The sequence below is a fragment of the Myiozetetes cayanensis genome, unplaced genomic scaffold (genome assembly GCF_022539395.1).
Source record: "Myiozetetes cayanensis isolate MyiCay16 unplaced genomic scaffold, myiCay2020 scf31, whole genome shotgun sequence".
Classification (NCBI taxonomy): Eukaryota; Metazoa; Chordata; class Aves; order Passeriformes; family Tyrannidae; genus Myiozetetes; species Myiozetetes cayanensis.
The window spans coordinates 3,545,931-3,565,994 of record NW_026087533.1 but is presented as its reverse complement, the minus strand read 5'-3'; the positions used below and the strand labels follow the sequence as shown (position 1 = coordinate 3,565,994).

At 49.8% G+C, this 20,064-nt stretch overlaps 2 protein-coding genes across 4 annotated transcripts; both read left to right on the top strand.

Annotated features, from left to right (window-relative positions):
- The first annotated feature begins 1,708 nt into the window (after positions 1-1,708).
- On the top strand, positions 1,709-13,158 carry DHDDS (dehydrodolichyl diphosphate synthase subunit). 3 transcript variants are annotated; one of them, XM_050326486.1, is made up of 9 exons: positions 1,709-1,777; positions 3,396-3,480; positions 4,309-4,425; positions 4,998-5,140; positions 5,413-5,529; positions 5,706-5,807; positions 6,409-6,523; positions 8,039-8,146; positions 11,034-13,158. In XM_050326486.1, exons 2-9 carry the CDS (start codon positions 3,418-3,420, stop codon positions 11,268-11,270), a joined length of 1,002 nt encoding a protein of 333 aa, XP_050182443.1. In that variant the 5' UTR covers positions 1,709-1,777; positions 3,396-3,417; the 3' UTR covers positions 11,271-13,158. The 3 variants fall into 3 exon arrangements, with proteins under 3 accessions (XP_050182443.1, XP_050182445.1, XP_050182444.1); XM_050326488.1 differs by lacking the exon at positions 1,709-1,777 and adding an exon at positions 1,882-1,900; XM_050326487.1 differs by lacking the exon at positions 1,709-1,777 and adding an exon at positions 1,917-1,955.
- Positions 13,159-14,410: 1,252 nt separating this feature from the next.
- On the top strand, positions 14,411-18,191 carry HMGN2 (high mobility group nucleosomal binding domain 2). Its single transcript, XM_050326501.1, has 6 exons — positions 14,411-14,584; positions 15,329-15,373; positions 15,735-15,764; positions 16,415-16,465; positions 16,754-16,849; positions 17,287-18,191. Exons 1-6 carry the CDS (start codon positions 14,570-14,572, stop codon positions 17,320-17,322), a joined length of 273 nt encoding a protein of 90 aa, XP_050182458.1. The 5' UTR covers positions 14,411-14,569; the 3' UTR covers positions 17,323-18,191.
- The last annotated feature ends 1,873 nt before the right edge of the window (positions 18,192-20,064 follow it).

The window sequence follows — 20,064 nt, the reverse complement described above, 5'->3', positions numbered from 1 at the left end:
GGTAGTTTTATGGTGAGGTGGTGGTCTCTTCTTGGGAGGGGTGGAGGGGGGGGAAGGACTTTTAGTTCTTGGCTAGCAACAGGATCTATACAAAACTACTTCAGGAAAACAGCTTTAGTCTGACGGGGTAAATGCAATAGAGAGTTGGTGGGGGGCTCTTGGCCTCCCCCCAGCACCTCGGCTGTGCCAGGGAAACTGCTGCCCCCCTAATTCCTGTATCTGTCCTCAAGAATCCTGTAGGACCTTCCCCCACCCATTCCTGCTCCCACTTTAATGGTCTGGTGATTTTTTCTGCTAGATGCCTAGTGTGTGTGTAAATACCTCTGTAAATCTTTCCATTTTCTCTCAGTATTCTCCTTGATTATTGTTTACAAAAATAAGAGGAAAAAAAAATGTAAAAAAAAAAAAAAAAATAGCCAAATGATCTAATAGGTTATGGACCAGGGAGATGGGATCTGCTCTCCCACACAGAGCTGCCAGGTATGAGCTCTGTGTAACCATCCCTGTCCTGGGCTAAAGCAAATAGAGGATCACTCAGGTTTCCCCCGGGGCCAGCGCGGTGCCGGGATCCAAGAAAACAGGGATTTTTTTTTTGTTTTTTGATCTGCAAAGGGGAAGCCACGCTGGAGAAAGATGGGATTGATTCTCATCATCACCTCCTTGAGTTTGCCATTGTGGTTCTTCCCCGTTATCTTTGACAATAATTAACTAAATTGCTGCATCATCACCCACCCTTGCCCACGCTGGGCACTATGCATGAGGGGATGGGGCAACGCTCAGGGTCCTGCTGTGACACGGGAGTGTTTTGAATGTATGAGGAATAAAATAAAGATATTCCTTAGGAAGGGGGGGGGTGTCTTGCCCTGGGGCGAAAAGCCTCGAGTCCCCCCAAAAATTGTCTGCGAGGAGACGGAAGAATGTAACCCATGTTTACTGCTAGCAACCAAAGTTTGTGTCAAAACCCGTGAAGTTTTATGAAGTGGGGTGGGAGGGGGGGGATAAATCAGTGTGTGTGTGTGTGTGAGGCTCAGGGTGAGCCCTGAGTAAATCACACTTTTCCAAAGAGATTCCCTGCTGGAGTCCCTGCAGTGAGATTCCCCAGTTCCTATCGCCGCAGGTTTTTCTCCCCCCCCACCCCCTCCTGTTCATTTTATTTTTGGGGGGTGTTTTTTTTTTGTACCAACTATGTAAAATGTTGTCTGGGGAAAAGAAAAATAAAACTAATAAAGACCACGGGCAATGGCTGCTGGTGATGCTGTGTGTGTGTGCGTGGTTACTCTTGTTTTTCTCCCCTGGGGCTGAGGAGCCCAGAGCCCAGAACGGGTGTCAGGGCAGGGAATTGGGGTATCCAAAAAAAAACATCACAGACCGGTTTGGGTTGGGAAGGACTTTGAAGGTCATCTTGTCCCACACCTTCCACTATTCCAGATTGCTCCAACCTGGCATTGGACACTTCCAGGGATGGGGGCAGCCACAGCTCCTCTGGGCAACCAGGACCTCCCCACCCTCCCAGGGAGGAATTCCCTCCCGATATCCCACCCAGCCCTGCCCTCAGACAGCGGGAAGCCCTTCTCTGTGTCCCGTCCCTCCCCATGTCCCTCGGATCCCCCTCAGGCTCTGGGAGGGTCCCCCCGCCATGGCCCCCCCCTTCCCCTCACGGCCCCCGCGCACGCGCGCGGCCCCGCCCCGCCCCGCGCGCCGCCGGTGACGTAAGCGGAAGGGCACGTCACCCTCCGGCCGAGGCTGAGGGCACAGCGGCGGGGCGGGAGAGGGACAGGTACCGGGAACGGGAACGGGGCCGGGAACGGGAACGGGGCCGGGAACGGGAACGGGGCCGGGAACGGGAATGGGAACGGGAATGGGACCGGGAACGGGGGCATGCAGGGAGGAACCGGGGCAGGTACCAAGCACCGGCAGGGTAACCGGGCACCGGGGAGAACTGGGAGGCTGCCGGGGTACGTACCGAGACCTGGAGGGGACCGGGGCGGTACCGGCATACCGGGAGGAGACCGAGGGAGGTACCGGGCTCTGGAAGGGAACCGGGGAGCGGGGGAGGTACCAGACACCGGGAGGGAAGCGGGGAGGGCGCCGGTACCGGGCAGGAGCTGGGCACCGGCGGGATGCCGGGAGGGGACCGGGGCAGGTACCGGGCACCGGGGCGGGGGGGACTGGGCAGCGGGTGTCGGGCAGGAACCGAGCAGGAACCGGCCAGCGGGTGGAGGCTGGGGAGAGGAATCGGGCACGGGGGGGAAGGCCCGGGAGGCACCGGGAATTGGCCACCGGAGAGAACCGGGATAGCACCGCGGGGGAGGGCACCGGGAACCCCTCGGGGGTGGCGGTGGTGAAGGCCCGAGGGCCGCCCCGTGCCCGCCTCCCCCTCGCCCGGGGGGGCTGTGGGGAGCTGAGTCACGGCGGGTCCTTCCCCCGCTCGGTGCCGCGGGCGGGGGCAGCGGCGTCCCGGGGCTTTTGGGGGACGAGTCACGGCTCTGCCCCGGCGCACAGACGAGGGGCTGCTCTGGGAAGGGTTATCTTGAAGATGACTGTGTGAAATCGCCCCTAAAAGGCTGATGAGCAGCCAGAGCTGGCGTTGGGGTGTTCTCAGCCCGAGCTGCGCAAGGGGAGGGTTAAGAGCTTTAACAGGTTCAGCAGTTCCTCACCTTAATGTCTTGTGGGTAGAGATCCCTTCCTGAGGGACCAGGCAGAGAAAGCCCACATAGAACAATAGTGCCATCGGTGTCACTGAATCTGCCTCTGCCCCTGGAGGTGAAATGATATCCAGGTGGCTGGATCTGGGCTGTTGCCCCCACAGCTCTCCCAGCGTTGCTGATGTTGCCCACGTCTCTCAGTGTTCCTGATTGGGAGACCTGAAGAAATGTGGGAATTCAGTAAACTCGTTAACTCAAACCACATCTTAAGATTTGATGTGCAGATATTGTGGTAAAAAAAACCAACCAAACAAACAAAACAACAAATCACAATATTTTTAGAGCTGCAGAGGCCAAAGCTCTTTATTTGTGAAGGCAAACAAGTACCAGTGGGTGACATGGGCACAGGGCAGTTGGTGGTGCAGGTTGTGGTTTCATTTAAAGGATTTCCAACACCAAAAGTCAGTTTGTGCTGGTGGCACCCAAATTGTGTGTCTGTACCAGCTTGGCTGGAGGTCTCAGTGCTGGTTTTCCTTGCCACCAGCAAGGATTCACTTGGATGACACAGCTGGAAAATTCCAGAGCTCATTCCTGAGCTTCCCAATTGCCTGCTTATCAAAGGACTTGTGCAGGCATTATAAAGGGCTCCAGAACAGCAGGTCAAAGCTGTTTCTTTCCAAGGTGGCTTGTTTGCTTTGGGCTCAAACAATCGTCTTTAACCCCTTTATTTTCATCTTCCCCTTGAAAAAGGAAAAGGAGCGCTGGGTAAAACATGTCGTGGATCAGAGAGGGCGAGCTGAGCATCATAGAGAGGTTCTGTGCCAACATCATTAAGGTAAGGGATGGGTAAAGAACTGGCAGGTTCACCAGGGTGCAGGGTGGAAGTGTCTCTGGAAAGGGAGCAGTGCTGGCAAGGGTGCACTTAATGCTGGCACGGGATGTACATCCCTGAGCAGCACTCCAGGGTGGGAGGTTATTTAAGCTTAGTCTTGAAAAAGAGCAAGGCTGTAGGCAGAGCTTGCCAATAATGAGCTTACACTGCCAGCCTTCCGTGCTGTGTGCCCTTGCTGATGAAGGCAGGGCATGGGAAGGAGGGAGAGAAGAGGGATGGTTGAATTGGGAGGCTTAAGAAATGAAACTGAGTTTCTCTGGATTAGAATAATAACTCACCAGTCCTAGGAAAATTCTGTCCTTGCTCAGCAGAGGCTTGAGGCTGGTGGTGCTGCCCTTCAGGCCCAGTGAGGTCAGTGGAAAGGAATAGTCCTCTTTGTGGAGGGAAGTCCTATGACCTTCTTTTTGTTTGGTTTTTTTTTTTTATAAGTTAACTGTGAAAAGGCCCTCGAGGTATAAAAAAATGCAGCAGGAAACTGTGTACACCCTCCCCTGTGGCTGCAGAGAGGTTGCTGTGGCAGTGCTGCTCTCCTGAGCAGGGAGGGTAAAGCTGCTTTTTAATTTAGCCAATTGTCAATACTGACATATTTTCTGGAGACCCCAAATTGGGGTTGACAAAGAGGAAATGAACCCCTTACTCATTCCAGCCGCAGATTTCACACCCTTGCACTCCTACAAGCAGGCAGGGCTGCCAGAACCAGTGAGGCTGAACTCCCTGTGGCTGAGGTGCCTGTTCCCCTTCAGGTCTGTTGTGTTTCTCCCTGTTTTCCAGGCAGGTCCAATGCCCAAGCACGTCGCCTTCATCATGGATGGCAACCGCCGGTACGCCCAGAAGTGTCACGTGGAGAGACAGCAGGGACACTCACAAGGCTTTGATAAGCTGGCACAGGTGGGAAGGGTGTTTGATGCCTTGGTGTGGTGCAAGTTGGAGCTGTGTTTGCTGCTGGACTGGTGTTTTGTGTTCATTCTCTTCACCAGAGTCAGGCCCGTCCTTGGAGCTGACGTTTGTCATCAGGATTCGCGGCTTCAGCTCCTCTCTCCTTGTTATCTTACAGAGTCATTCTAATCAACTGTTTTCCCCTCAGTGTTATACTCAGTTAAAATATCTGCCTTCCAGATCTTGAAGCTTTTCTGTCTGTGAAACAGGTTGGAAAAAGTTTTGAAAGGTACAGCACTATAAAATTTATAATGTTACCTACAAGAGGTACTTTCCCTGACTGGCTTAGTCCCATATCTGGCATAGATTCTCATCCTCAGGAAGTGCTATTTTCCTTCTGTTCTTCAAAATGAACCTGAAATTCCCATCCAGTGGGTTTCACTGTCAGCTTTTGACGGTTGCTTCTTTTGATCCAGTCTTGGCATCGTGAGAAACGACAGGAGGGTTTTACAGTGGAGAAGCTGGGTCTTGTTGGCCTCTCTGATTGTCTCAGTCATTTTATGTTATATTTTGTCTTCTTGCAGACACTACGGTGGTGCTTAAATCTGGGCATTCAGGAGGTGACTGTTTATGCCTTTAGTATTGAGAACTTCAAACGCTCCAAGGAGGAGGTGGATGGACTGATGGACCTGGCAAGACAGAAGTTCAGTCGCCTCCTGGAAGAACAGTAAGAGTCCTCCCATGTCTGTCTGTGTCCCACAGGGTGCAGCTGAAGCAGAATGTATGGAGAGATGTGTCTGTGCCTCAGGACCTTGTGTGGGGAATGATCAGTTTCCCTCTATGGAATGGTTTGGGATGATCAAATCCAAGCCAGCTTTGCACACCTGCTGCCTTTCTGCAATCCTCAGCTTTGCTGAAGCTGTTGGTGGATGTAACACAGGGCAGATGTGGCGCTTGTGCTGTGTTTTCTGTGGTCCTCACTCTTGTTGTTGGGTGTAGGGAGAACCTGAAGAAGCACGGGGTGTGTATCCGTGTCCTCGGGGACCTGCCACTCCTGCCCGTGGATATTCAGGAGCTGATTGCCCAGGCTGTGCTGGCAACCAGGAACTACAACAAGTAAGTACCACTCAGTTGAAATTGCTGACACCTCCCATCTTCCCTCTTCTTCCTGAAGGCTGAGACTTGGCAGACGTGCTACACCTCTTTTTTTCATCTTTGTCCCACAGTCACACATAACTGTCACCTGCTGGACCTTCCTTGGATTAGCCTTTCACATCTTTTCCTCTTTTCAGATGTTTTCTAAATGTCTGCTTTGCATACACATCGAGACATGAGATCAGCAATGCTGTGAGGGAGATGGCCTGGGGGGTGGAACAAGGACTGCTCGAACCCAGGTAACTCTTGGCTTTCTCTGTGAGGCTTGCTGGATGACTCCTGCCTCTCTTGCCATCTACACTGCATCAGAAGCCAAGTGGCTTTTAAGTATATCTCATTAAACCAGTAGGACTGGAACAAATGACTGAAAGTTACTATGCAATGTTTGGTTTTTATTATTTCAGTTGTCATGGGGATAGATACACAACCCAGACAGACAAGAAATTTAGCTCTGTGTCTTAAGTTAGTTCAAATGTGAAGGCAGATTTTATGTCACAACAATTGGCTGCTTGGCTGACAGTCTTAGCTATGAGGTCAAACAACAGATGAATCATGAATACTGCACTGTTCCTCCACCCTGAAGGAGATGGAGTAGTTACACTCTGCTCTCTGCTCCAGCTGGAAACCCTCACAGTCTGGTTCCACCACTGTGTTATGTTTCAAAGAGCATGGAGAGGGATGCTCTGTGGGGGAAAGCTGAAGGAGCATTTGGAATAGCCTGTGGAGCAGCCAGCAGTGCCCACCAGAAGCAAGCTGGTGGCAGTTTTAACCTGCCTGATTAAGTAGTGCCACATCCTTCAGGTCAGGATAATAAATTAATGAACTGTGTCTGTCTTCTAGCGATGTGTCAGAATCCTTGCTCGATAAGTGTCTGTACACCAACAACTCCCCCGACCCCGACCTCCTGATCCGGACCTCTGGGGAGGTTCGCTTGAGTGATTTCTTGCTCTGGCAGGTAAAGTCCTTCTTTTCTCCTTGAAATGTTCCATCTCTACCTCAAAGAGTGCTAGTGTTGTCCTGACTCCAGGTGTGAGCTGAGGTGAGGGCTCTGAAACTCTCTCTGCCAAGGGTTAGGCAACTTCTTGGATGGACTGGGGCACCTCTGAGGGAATCTGTTTCTTGCCTAAAATACCTTGCAGCACAAATCTGATGTTGTATCATCCTGAAAACACTTAATAATGAATCACAAATCAGCCTAGGTGACAGCAGTCAAGGAAATCCTGAACTGCTCATCCTTTTGCTCCGCTCCTCACATTTAGGTAATTCCTCATTTGAGTGGTAAATTCCTGGCTTTGATTAATTTAACCTGGCAGTACGTTTCCTGGGAGAGATGTTTGTCATATGTCAGCTAGAGGTGTAGCCCTGTAATGTACATCTAATGTATATGCCTGAGTTGTCACAGTTTCAGGAGTCCTTTTGACTTCCATCACAAAACAAGACCCCACATGGCAGGTTCTGAGGGTGGCAAAGCCAAATCAGCATGACTGGGCTGCTAAGCTAAAACATAATAAGTTCCTAATGCATAAAAAGTTCACGTATTAGCAGTTAAAATACCCAAAGCTGCTTCCATTTCACTCTCTCCTGTGCCAAGCAGTGTTGACCTGCTTGTAAGAGAACATTTGAGTCAAGCTGCTTCACTTAAACCTCACACGTTGTTTTGCATATACAGTTTGGAGCCAAAACACAATTGCCTTTAAGCAACCACATCAAATGTTCCCATTCCAAATTATTTAATTGGCAAGTTCTCAGAAGCTCTCAGGCCTGAGTTGTGGTTACCTACCAAGGCATCCCCCTCTCCTCCCTCCATTTTTGGGCACACCTGTGCCTTGGATGGGTGTCAGTGCTATGAAACAGCACTTTGCTTGCTCCTCTCAGTGGCAGAGGAGTCCTTTTAAGTGTTAGATTTTTTGGTAATGGCCATAGGAACACATTTACCTGCAATTTTGAGGAACCTGATGGCAAAAATAGGCTTTACCCTCGAGCTGAACGATGAAACCTTTCAGGTTGTCTTTGCACCACAATTCATTAATGGCTTCATTAAGCACTTCAAATGCCATGAGTGGGCAGTAAGGAGTATCACTGCATGTCATTTGAAGAATGGCTTAAATGTCATGTCCTGAACCTCAGTTCAACTGTTATTCCCTTAGACTTTGGTACTCCAGTGTTGCTATTTTAGTTTGGTTTATAAGTCTGTGATGCTTAAGCTATTAAAAATACCCCTATGAAGACCAGCACAGCATTAGAAAGAATTCTGATGTCTTTGCAGGACTGGATGACTGGTGTCCCAGCATTAAAAAGTAATTAGAAAGACTCTGCATTGTGCAATTTCAAACTCTCCTGGCTGGTATTTATCTCACTTTAAGTAGAATCTGATAACACAGCATAGGTAAAACCTCTGTGGGGAAACTGGCATAGCTTACCCAACAGAGCTGCATCTTGATTGAACTGTTGGTGATCTTGCTTTCTGCAGACATCCCATTCTTGCCTGGTGTTTCAATCAGTCCTGTGGCCAGAATATTCCTTTTGGAACTTGTGTGAGGCAATCCTTCGGTTCCAGATGAACTACGGTGCTTTACAGGTAAGGGAGCCCCAGGGAGGCAAAGCTCAACAACCAAGTGTTACCTGCACAGCTGGAGATCAGGTGAGAGGGTGCAAAGTGGGAACAGGAATTGTTAGTTAAGATCCTGTTTCAGCAGCAGCTCGTGCCAGATGTGTTGCTGCTCCCGTTGTACCCATGTGGCTTGTTACAACATCTTAGTGAGGCCAGACTCCTCTGCTTTCAGCAATGCCCAAAATGTCTAAAGCCACCCCTGTCTGTGTTACTCACTGCTCATAAACAACCAGTTAAACACTTCGTCAGTGGTTTAGGCCAAGACTGTTGAGCTCACACTGGAACGAGCAGGCAGAATTTCCGTGCTCTTCCTCTACCCCCCCTGTTGTTTTGAGGGCTGTAACAAGTGGGTTTAGAGTTTCCTTTCTGGGAGCTGAAGTGGGGCTGCCTGAGCTGTGAGTCTGTGGACAAGTGTCCTTTTTCTGGTGGGTCCAGATGTACCCGCTGAAGGGATTGTTCCCACTGACATTGTTCCTCTCCTCTTAGATCTGTTGTTGTGAGCTCTCCGTGACCTGGTTCAGATAAATCTGGCCAACTGAGTAGTGGCTTAGTAATCTGGCTGTTTATAAGCAAAACAAGTGTGGGAGCTGGAGCTGTTGATAAGGAAGTTTGGGGGGCAGCAGCCTGTAGAACAGAGATAGCAGGAATTGGCAGGAGGAGGACCTTGGGGTGGTGACTCCTAACCTCCACCATATCTAGTTGCTGAGTGTGTCTGTTCCTTAATTATTTGGGTCCTCTTTTTAAAGACAGGCATTACATTGCCCTTTTCTACCTTCAGGGACCTTGCTCACCTCTGAGAGTTGTCAAAGAGATTACAGCCAGCCATGGTTATGGCTGAATTTAATCAGGTGCAGTCAGTCTGGCAGCATCCAAACTCTCCACGTCCTTAACCTCTTTTATTCCTATTTCTGGCCCAAGTGTGCCCTTTTCCTACCAGCAGTTCATTGTGTTAGTACAGCTAATGGCAGTTCACCTTCTGCATGAAGAGGGAAGCAAAAAAGGCAGTAGTGTTTGTCATTGCCATGAGCTTGGCCTCTGTCTGGAACAGTAAGGTCACTGTTCTGACTTTGCTCCTGGTGCTGGTTTCTGACTGGTAACAAACGCTGCTTCTGTTCCCAGCTATCCTCATCTTTTCTTAGTCCTGGTTTTGTGGCTGGATGTGCTCATGCCATGCTATTATCAAGGTTTCTTATTGTCCACATTTGTTCTCTGGTCAGTTTTGCTCCCTGGAAGGCCCACTTTGCAGTATCTAAAGCTGCAAGGCTTCAAGGGAGACCTCACAATTGTGCAAAGGAAGGATGTATCCCCTCAGAGGAACTGCTGAGATTTAGGAGCTGGATTTTTTTTTCTTTTTCATTTAAAATAGATGATCTTGAAAGGCAAAAGTACCTAGATCTCATGAAACAAATTCCCTTGGTAAAAGGGTTGCTGTCAGTGAGGCTGGTGGGGCCAGGGGGTGACTTGAGAAGCCAGCACATATTCTAGCAGCTGTGTCTGCTTTGGGAATGTGCTGCTGAATTTTGTGATGCTGGAGGCAGTTTGGGGGTAGATGGGCAGCTGGATGGAAGGGGTGACAAAAAAAACTTGATTAGGAAGGATTTGATAGAAGATTTCCTCCTTCCATTGACTCAAGCAGCATCACAATGAATGGCTGCTGTCTTAATTTTCCAGTTACCCTGCTGCTCAACTGGTAGTCCCAGGATCAGCTAGATCTGCTTTTGGGGCCTGGTAGATCTAGGGAGGGAATACAGAATGCATTCTCTGCCCAGCCTGCCCCACGCAGGGGTCAGGCCCAGCCTTTTCTGGTGAAAAAACAGAATTTCACGTTGAGGGTGGAAGTCTTCTGCTGAGCAGGCTGATGGTCCCTGCATTTCACATCAGCAGGGCTACAGCCCTGCAGTGCATCCATTCAGTGGGGGTTTTGTAGCTGGGAATCTTTCTGCTCTCATTCCCAGCACAACAAAAGCTGATTTCCAGTGCCAGACTTGGGCTCAGGGAAAGTGTGGGGAAAAGTGAGTCAGGCTCTCATTAGAGTAATTATTTCTCCTTGCCTGTTTGAAAGACCAGCACTCCCTAAGTGTGTGTGTGTGTGTGTGTGTGTGTTAGGTTATGTCACAATGACCAGTTTAACTGTTTTTAAAAATAGAAGCTTGATATTCCTGCGTGCTGCTGCTGCTGTGTTTGTGTTGTTGGAGGCTGCAGGCCAGGACATGTGCAATAAGGAGAAATCTGAAAGTGGTGTTCTCCAACAAAAGATTTCAAATACTTGGAGGGTAGGCAAGGATGGCTCCTGCCTTTGCCTTATTCCTGCCCATCCTGCTGTGTCTCAAGCCAGTACATTATTAGATCACAGGCATTTGGGAATGCTGAGCCCATTCCTGCTTTTATTCTGAAGCTGATTAGCTCAATACCTGATCATCTGCTCAGAGAATTGCCCTATAAATCATTGTTCTGAATCCCCTAAACCCTTTCAGCTGCCAGGGGAACAGGATCAAAGATGCTGTGATGACACTGGTGAGAACAGCAGTGTGCACGTCTGGGCTTTAAATGTTCTCTTGTAGCTGTTCCTCTGATTCCAATATCTGAGGGTTTTCCACAATGTGTTGTGACCTTTACCTGGTTTAACTAAGTGTGAGCAGAGTTGTGTCTTGGGGAAAGGTCCAGAAGGATATCCTTGTATTTTTTTATAGCCAGTCAAGCAGGCAGCCTCCAAGTGGAGGAGGCAGAGCCAGAGCCACCCTTCATTTAACCTGCAGGTTGATGGGCAAGCAGAGCCTGTGCTGCCTCACAGCTGTACCACAGGTGAGCTGGGAGGCCTGGTGAGGTGCTAACAGTGCCCTGCTTTTCACTCCAGAAGGCCAGAGACTCCTACACGGAGGAGAGGAGGCGACAGCAGATGGAAAGGGATCAGGATTATGTGACGAGGAAGCTGCAGCAGGAAGGGTGTGCGTCCCACGGAGACTCCCGGCGCCGACGGACTCTGCTGCAGAAATGCACGGCCATGCGGGAGGAGAGGATCCAGGGCTTCCTGCAGGCCCTGGAGCACAAGAGAGCAGACTTCTTTGAGAGATTGTGCACGGTGTCTGCATGACACAGGGGCTGGGCCACCTCGGGAAGACAACTTTTAGAGGGAGCAGCTGCTGCCCGGAGGAGCTGGCTTGGTGTGGCCCTGCAGTGGGGGTGCAGGGCTGCTCTAGGACTTGCCGTCCCCGCTGGCCCTGCCCGAGGGCAGGGACAGGGACTGTGACCCTCTCTAGTGCTGTGAATGCTGCTGAGGAAGGTGATGCCGTCCTGTCTCACCTCCCTGCCGCCATGGCAGGCAATGCCTGCACCCTCGGTGACAAGAAGTTGAGCTGCAATGAGCCTCCAGTTCTGTTTGACTCCTCGGGAATTGGCCCAGCCAAACCAATTCAGTCCCCTTAAATCAGTCCTTGGGCTTGAATTCTTTCCATGGCTCTGCAGTAGGGAATCTTCTGCTGAGATTTCCTCTGCTGTCCCATCAGGGGAGCTTTGCTTTCTGGCAGGGAGAGGATTATTCCTGGTGTCAGGGACATTCCCCACTGCCTGCTTTGGAACAGCATCTTGTCTTTTCCCTGACTCTGCTGGGTTGGATAGATCTGCTCTTGGGTTTCCAAAGAGCTAAAAAAGGTGTTGCCAGCCTTGATGTCAAGACAAAAAAGATACTCCAGAGCTTCACCGGGTCCTGTGACCCCTCTGAGCAGTGTGGGGAAAACCCAAGTGCAGAAGATGCTGGTGTTGGACCAGACTGACCTTGGGAAAGGCTCCGAGCAGGCAAGGAAAAAGGATTTGGTTGGGAATTAACCTCATGGCTTAGAGAGGAAAAGAAGTTAGCTAAACCCAGGTGATGGCTACAGAATGCCAAATCCCTCTGAGCCCTCTCCAGAGCTGAGTTCCAGGGAATATGGGTGGGCTTAATTCAGGAATACAGTAGCCAAACCCAAGCCCTGACCCCAGCCAACATGGTTCAGAAGGGCTATTTGGCTGATTTTAGCAGGAGTGGCCAGAGCAGCTGTGGAGTGTTGTTTGTTCTCAGTTTTCCATTGGCAGGGAGCTGGACAAGCTGATTTCCAAGATTGTTTCCGTCTCTAATTTCTCCTCGTTTCTGTCCCCATGGTCCAAATATAAGTGAACGTCTTGATTTTTTTGTTTTTGTTCCTCATGCGCACACAGGTGTGGCAGTACCAGCTATTGCTGGGTTTGAAGTGTTTCTTTTTACCTCCAGGTGCAAACTAGAAAATGCAGATTTAAAAGACTTGTAAGTGCTGCAAAGTGAGCACTTGGCATGTGATTGTGAAGAGGATAACTGCGTTGTCAAGCGGGGAATAAAGCATATTCATACCAAAGTTATTTAAAAAATAAGCTGAATGTTTAAAAGTACATAGAGCTGCTTATTCTAAGGTGTGATGAAGTTGGCATCCAGGTCTAATATAATAATATTTAAGCTGTGACAGGCTCCTCATGTGATTCCTGTTAGCCTGGGAGTGATTTGAAGGTTCTTTTTTACAGTCTAGTTTGAGCAGTTTGATGATATCCCAAAGCTTGGCCAAGCGAAGCTGCACGTGCAGGTACCACCTCTTGTGTATGTAGCAAATAGAATTTGGATAAAGGTGTGCTGAGATGATGGGAGTTGTTGATTTTTAAACTTCTTTTGCTGTATTTTCTCCACATTTCAGGAAACTGTGGGAATAATGCACTCTCCACGAGATGGAACACTGTCCAGTCTGCTTTGCCTGGCTGATGGGGAGGTTCTTCTACCCAAAAAATGTATCTTTGCCTTAAAAAAAAAAAAAAAAAAAGGTTTTCCATTGTGTTATGATTCTACAGGTGACCAAAGCCACAGTGGTGGCTTTCCACAAAGTACTGCTGCAGGTGTGGTAAGTGAAGGATCTGGTTTACAAAAGGTTTGTAGGAGAAGTTTTAATAATCCCTTTTATAAAAGGCATCGCTGGAGTAGGGGAGGAGGAAAAGTCCCTCAAGCAGTGGCTGAAGGTTTGTATTACCTGAGTTTGTATATCCTACTGCATCAGTTATTCCAGTAAATATAATTCCAGTTATTTCCCCTGTAAACCTGCCTTTATTAGAGGGTGGGCATAAGTTACCCAGGCAAACTTGGGAGTTTCAGGAGTCCCATCTTTCCAGTGAATCTGTGGGAATAGAGCCACAGCCTTCTGTCAGTGAGAACTGAACTTCATAATTCACGTTTATGGGGTGAAGATGGGGAAAAATCAGCACGGCTGGAAAGATGTGCTCTCAAGGCCTGAAAAGGCCTAGAGAAGGGAAGGGAGCTGGGGAGGGAAAGGTTGTTCACTGGGCTGTTTTTCAGGATGATTTTCAATTAAAAAGTGAGAAGTTTGGGGCACAAGGAAGTTGTGATGAAGATCCTTAGATTTGAAGCTCGGGGGCTGTGGCTCTGCCAGGTGTGAGGAATGTCCCCCCCTGGAAGCAGCCCAACTCCCTGAGCCGCCTGGCACGGCCATCAATCACCTGTCCTGATCCCTTTAACCATCATCTTAGTGCATTTTAACATTTATTTTTTTTCCCCCTCCTCTTTTCCTTCCAGCAGTGCCGGATACAGCTCTCCCCCCACACATCTCAGGATGGAGGTGGGGTAAAAAAGGGGGGGCTCTGGGCGATTCCTCCGATGAGAGACCACCCTCGGCCTCTCTCCCGGAGGGTGCTGAACGAACAGCTCCGCTCACCTGAGCGCGAGGGGGTGTGGGTGTGTGTGTGGGGAAGGGGGTGGTATATTCCCCTCCACCCCTCTCTTTTTTTTTTTTTTTTTTTCATTTTTACATCCTTAATTTTCACCTTTTCCCCCACACCCTTTTTAATTTGCTCCCCCCCCCCCTTGCCCCTCACGTCCCCTCAGAGGGTTTCCCGCGCTGAAGGAGGAGGGGGGGGGGACTGCGCGCGCGCCCCCCCCTCACACACACATACCCATCCACTTCGCCCCCTCCCCGCCTTTGGCCCCACCCACGTGACCCGCGCGGGCCAATGGGCGCGCGGGGCGGCGGGGATCCGGCTGGAACCGGTTGGGCCGCGTCCGGCTCTATATAAAACTTTATAAACACCCGATTCCAATTAGTGGGGTCGGGGAACACCAGCGCCGCGCGAGCCTTAACGCGGTGCGGCCCCCTCTCCTCCACCTCCTCCATCCTCCTCCTCCTCCTCCTCCTCCCCCTGCCCGCGCGCACCGAGCTGCCAACCCGCCGGCACCGCTTCCCCCACCACCACAGCGCGCCCGGCTCGCTCGCTCTTCCCCCCTCCCACCTTCCCCCTCCCTCCCTCCGCCCCCTCACGCCGCCCAGCGCGCTCCGCTCTCCCTCACACACTCACACCACACGCACACACACACACACATAGGGAGCCATGCCGAAGAGAAAGGTACGTGGTGCTGCCGCCCCCCCTCTCCCTTCTCCTCATCCTCCCCGGTGTCCTTTTTTTTCCCCCCTTTCCCGCTGTCCTCCCCATCCCCCTCCTCACGGTGTCCTTCCCCCTTCCCCCATCACGGAGCCGCCTGTGGGAGGGAGGGAGAGAGGAGCAGACTAAGCGCTAAAACAACCCCCCTGCTTTCCTCCCTCCCGTTCAGGGGCGGTAACGGCGGCGCGAGGCCTCGGCAGGGGCCCGCTCCCGGGGAGGGGGCCCCGCGCAAGGGCGGGAGGGGCCCCGGCGGGTCCCCGCCGGTCCGGACCGGTTGGTTTTGGCGGGAGGTCGGTGTGAGGGGAAGGGAGATGGGGGTGGGGGAGGAGGAGGAGGGGAGCGCCGGTGTGGGGCAGGAAAGGGCGGGAAGCGGCGGCAAAGCTTTGCCGCCAAAACGGCGGGGGCGGGAGGGGAGGGGGGGAGGCCCTGAGGGGACATCGACCCTCCCCACACACCGCACACACTACACAGAGACAGCCCCGGCAGCGCCCGCCCCGCCCGGCGTGGGTCGGTGTGGGGTTGTGCCCCGGGATCCCCCGCCCTGGCCCCGCGGGGAGGGGCTGAGGCCGTGGGGATGGTGCCCGTGGGGATGGTGCTGTGGGGATGCTCCCCCATGGGGGTTAAAATAGCGGCTGGTGGTGCCTGAGCGTGTGTGTGTGTGTTTGTATCCCCCCTCCCATCACCTGTCCCTACAACCTGTGTCCCCAGGCTGAAGGAGAGACCAAGGGCGATAAGGCCAAAGTTAAGGATGAGGTAAGAACTTTGGTGTTTTGGGGAAAGTTGGATCAAGTGTTTCCGTTGGAAGATGGGGCTTAACTTTATCAGAATATTTGGGGGGGGAAGAGTTGGTCTGAATTGATTCTGACTTTTCAAAGTCTTGAGAGTCTTTTAATCGAGAAAAATCTGCTTTTAAACATGAAAATTCTACTTAACTGTCATCAGCTATTAGTGGTTTCAATGACATAGCCTTGTGTTTCTTGAGAACGGGAGAAAAAGGGAGCTAAAAACATAATTTCTGGGGGTTTTACTACTTTGAAGTTGAGAGTTTCTTGATGAGCTTTTGAGAGTTCATATTCCATGGCATTAAAACTCAATCATTTTCCTCTTTCAACAGCCACAACGGAGATCAGCGAGGTTATCTGCTGTGAGTACCCTCTTGCTGGGCAGAGATGTCACAACACTTGGTATTTTGACAATTGAGCATTAGGTGTGTGAGTGTCAGAGCTGTAGGTACTCTGGAGACAACGTTGTTAGTTGGGAGTAAGTTACTGGCTTAAGGAGCTGCCCCATTGTGTGGTGTTATGGGAGTGGTAAAATAATTGACAAATCAAGTAACTGCTTCGATTTCAAATGTTTTGGCTTGCTTTCCTAAAACTGAGCTGTTTGGGCCGAATGTCTTAAAAATGCAGTTTGTTTCTCTTTAAAATAATTTCAGTCAATAACGTGAAATAAGTTATTTTAAGAAAAGTCCCTGGAGCGGGACTAGTCACAAGGACATGTAGTGATAAAGCGAGGGGGAATGGCCTTAAACTGAAGCAGAGTTAGATGGGATATTGGGAAGGGGAATTCTTCCCTGTGAGGGTGGGGAGGCCCTGGCACAGGTTGCCCAGAGAAGCTGTGGCTGCCCCATCCCTGGAAGTATCCAAGGCCAGGTTGGACAGGGCTTGGAGTGACCTGGGCTGGTGGAAGGTGTCCCTGCCCACAGCAGGAGGGTGGAACAAGATGAGCTTTAAGGTCCCTCCCAACCCAAACCACTCCATGATTGTCTAACACAAAGTTTTCTCTCCCTTGCAGAAACCTGCTCCTCCAAAGCCAGAGCCCAAACCTAAAAAGGCAGCTCCAAAGGTGAGTTGTGTCCCTCCTGCTCTGAGAGCTGAATGGGTTGTGAGGTTTAGCTTTGATTGGTAACAGCTAATAAACCTTTGACTAGACTGACCTGTGTTGTCACTTCATAACGTGGCACCGGAAACTCCCAGATTTTACGAAATTTGTGTTAAAAATACCGCAGTGAAGGCTCTTCACAGTGGTTGTCAGTCCCTTAAACACACAGCCAGAGCTGTGCTGTGTTCCTTGGGGCCAACACCCAGCTGTGTGCGGGTCACTGACAGCAAAAATACCACCTTGCCTTTACAGAAGAGCGAGAAGGTGCCCAAGGGGAAGAAGGGAAAAGCTGATGCTGGCAAGGAGGGAAACAACCCTGCAGAAAACGGAGATGCCAAAACAGACCAGGTATCACAGCACCCTCTCTCGCATCAGGATTTACTCCTTTCCCTCTCAAACAGGGACAGGTCTTGGCTTGTGCTAACAAAGAGGAACTGTTGCTTATTTACACCCGTTGCTCATGACACTTAAAGACACATCCCAGACGTGGCAGGTGTTGGTAAAGATTTAAAGTTGTCTGTTTGCCAGATGCTGTTGCCAGTTACTGTTCTGGCTCTGTAAAGTCTGCGCCCATAAAGCAACTTTAAGTTGTCTTTTACGGTGCCTCAAGTGCTAGATTTAATATTTGTTAAAAGTTTTGTCATTTTATTAAAAATCAGAGCACCACAGTCTGGAGAACACTTGTTCTGCTCAGGGAACTTGTTCTGCTCAGGGATTTGTTACTTAGGAAAATGAGTTTCCATTTGTTTTATGTGTTGACTTGGTTCCCCCTTTTTTCTTTCCAGGCACAGAAAGCCGAAGGTGCTGGTGAAGCCAAGTAAAAACGTGTGAATTTTTGATAACTGTGTACTTCTGGTGACTGTACAGTTTGAAATACTATTTTTTATCAAGTTTTATAACAATGCAGAATTTTGGTTTACTTTTTTTTAAGCTATGTTGTTAGCACACAGACCGCTTCGTTGTTGTGTTTTGGGGGAGGGTGGGGAGGGGTGGGGGGAGGGGACACACAGTGGGGGCAAATGTCATTTAGTCTATTTCTCAAAACCTAAATTTTAATAAGAAAAGCTTTTTCCAGTCCCCCAGTTTTTGGAAGAAGGGCCCTTCCTGAAGGGATGTGAGGAAGGGATTCCTGATGCTGCGTGTCGGTCGAGTCCAGGTGAACATCAGAGCTCCCAAGATGCCGTTGCCTACTCCAAAACCTAATGCCACCAGTTTTCCCTTGGTGCCTCCCTGTTTACCTGTCACTCCAAAACCCGGCATTTTTGGGACGTGCCACACTCAATCCCTTTGTCAGGCGATCCGGATTTCTGGTGTCTTAATTTGGGATATACTGGCTCGAAAAATGGGAGCTGCACTTCCTCTTTTCTATTGTGGATCTTCAGATACAGAAACCTGCTTTTAAATCTCGTTCTCCTGTAGAAAGTCAGGGTCGGTTTGTGCAGAGTTGTCAAACAACGCGCTGGTGTGAACGTGTCCACCCTCACTCTAAAAGTTTTCCCTCTTACAAGTGTGAGCTGAAGATTCCTACGGTTCCATAGCAACTTTTCCGTTTCACTCGTCCACAAAGGGAGGGGAGTTCAACAGTTGTTGTAAAATGTTGCAGATTGTAGCCCATGTCCTGCCTAAATTACCATGATTGTTCATGAAAAGTACCTTTAATAAAGCTGGATACGGTTTGGCTTGGACTGTTCTTAATGCTTTCTGATTTCTCTTGCCTTTATTTCATCTCAGGTCATTTAAGAACTCTCTGCGTGCATGCCTGTGTTTATTTTTTTCATTCAGACAATTAATTCAGTCTTAATTTACAACTGCAAAGTGGGGATTTCTTTCCCTAAAAGCAAGGTTTCCTTAACCAAAAACTAGGTTGCTGCAGGATGTCTTGAAACTCGGTTTACCGGGAAGGCCCAAAATGAAGCATGTAAGTGAATCTACTGAGATAAATTATCCTCTTTATTATCCAAAAAAATGGTACTGTATAAAACAGGAATACAGTGATCTTGCAGCCGCTGCAGAGAAAAGCAAATTCTGGTGAGCTTTTCTTGGGGAGTGAAACCAGAACTGGCTCCATAAAACTGATGATGTGTTACATTTCTGCACTTAAATTTGAATATTGTTGCTCCTGCTAATCGAATCCAGACCTGGCTGTGGCAGTGACTAAGCAGGAGATGAGATTTGTTGAGTAGAAATGCACCATTTTTATAGTTGCTACTTAAGACTCCAGAGCAGAGCCAAACCCAAGCCCCCTGTGTAAACGTCTCCTTCAGTGACTGTCAGATTGGAATATCTTCTCCATCTCTGCTTGGCCTTCCCTGGGATTTCAGTGTCTGTTTGTGATTTAAGTTCAGTGACCTGTTTCAACCTGTGCTGATTTCAGAGGGAGTCTAGTGAAAACGAGCAGGGCAAGAGTTCCACATCCAGAGGTTTTCGGAGTCAGGGCGCTGGGAAGTGCTCTGGAGTGGCTGCACCTCCAGAGAGCAGTGAGATGTGCTGCTGTGAACTGCTCCATCTTGTGTTTCCGTAGCTGGTATGTCACATTCGCCCTGGCAAATAGAAATAGCGATGAATAATCCTGGTTAATAATCTTTAATAAACCCCACCCAGAAGAAGCAGCTTAGGAACAGCTCCTGGCCGGTGGGATGTGGCTGCTGGCAGGCTGTGGCTTCCCAGCAGTGGGAGCAGGGAGAGGAGGTTGGTGGTTGTCCAGGGCGTTCTCCACGAGATGCAGCTTGGGAGGAGCCCTGTGTGGGGTTGAGGTGTTGGGAAAAGTGGGAAGCGAGTCCAGGAATAACCAGAATGGCTGTTGGGGTTCTGTGCCGTCTCTCTGGTTCGCTGTGCCTTGTTCCCGTCGTTGGGATGGTGGGAGGTGTGAACTTGGGATTTCCCAACGAATCCCAACTTTCCAAGTGCCAGAGGGAACAAGTCTTGAAGCTGTGGAATGGTCTGGGACTTGGGCACAGCCTGGGTGGTGAAATTGGGATTTCACCCAATAATGTAATTACAGTAAAATAATAATTACATTTTTAAATCTGCAAGTTTGAAACGGCCCACCTTGCTTTTGTAGAGTTTTACCTTGCTGGGCATCTACAAAGAGAATTCCAAAGGAACTGGGTTCTGAAGTGGTTGCTGCTGGCCAAGTTGCCAAGAGGAATGTTCTTGTATTTCCCTTTATCCTGGTCTGAAATCCATGTCGGTGCTGATCCAAACATACCCATGTAAAAGATGTTATAAAGGAGTTTTATATATATATATATATATATATATATATGTAAGAGGTGATCTGTGCCATGACTTGGGGAGGGCTCTGTCTCTTCTCCACAGAAATCAAAGGATATTTTTAGTGCTGAGATTCCAAACTCTCGCTACATCCGAGGTGCTTCCCACTGGACGTGCCCTGCGCTGGAATTATTGGCCTGTTGGGCTTGACTCAACTCGCAGGGCTCATCTATTTCTCCTTAAGCAAATAGAGGGCGAGGGATGCTAAAGCCAGTAAATCCAACTAATTAGTTGTGTAAATTAAAGCTGAGGAGCTCTGTGCTGCAGCCTGGGCATGGTTAGTGGTTAGA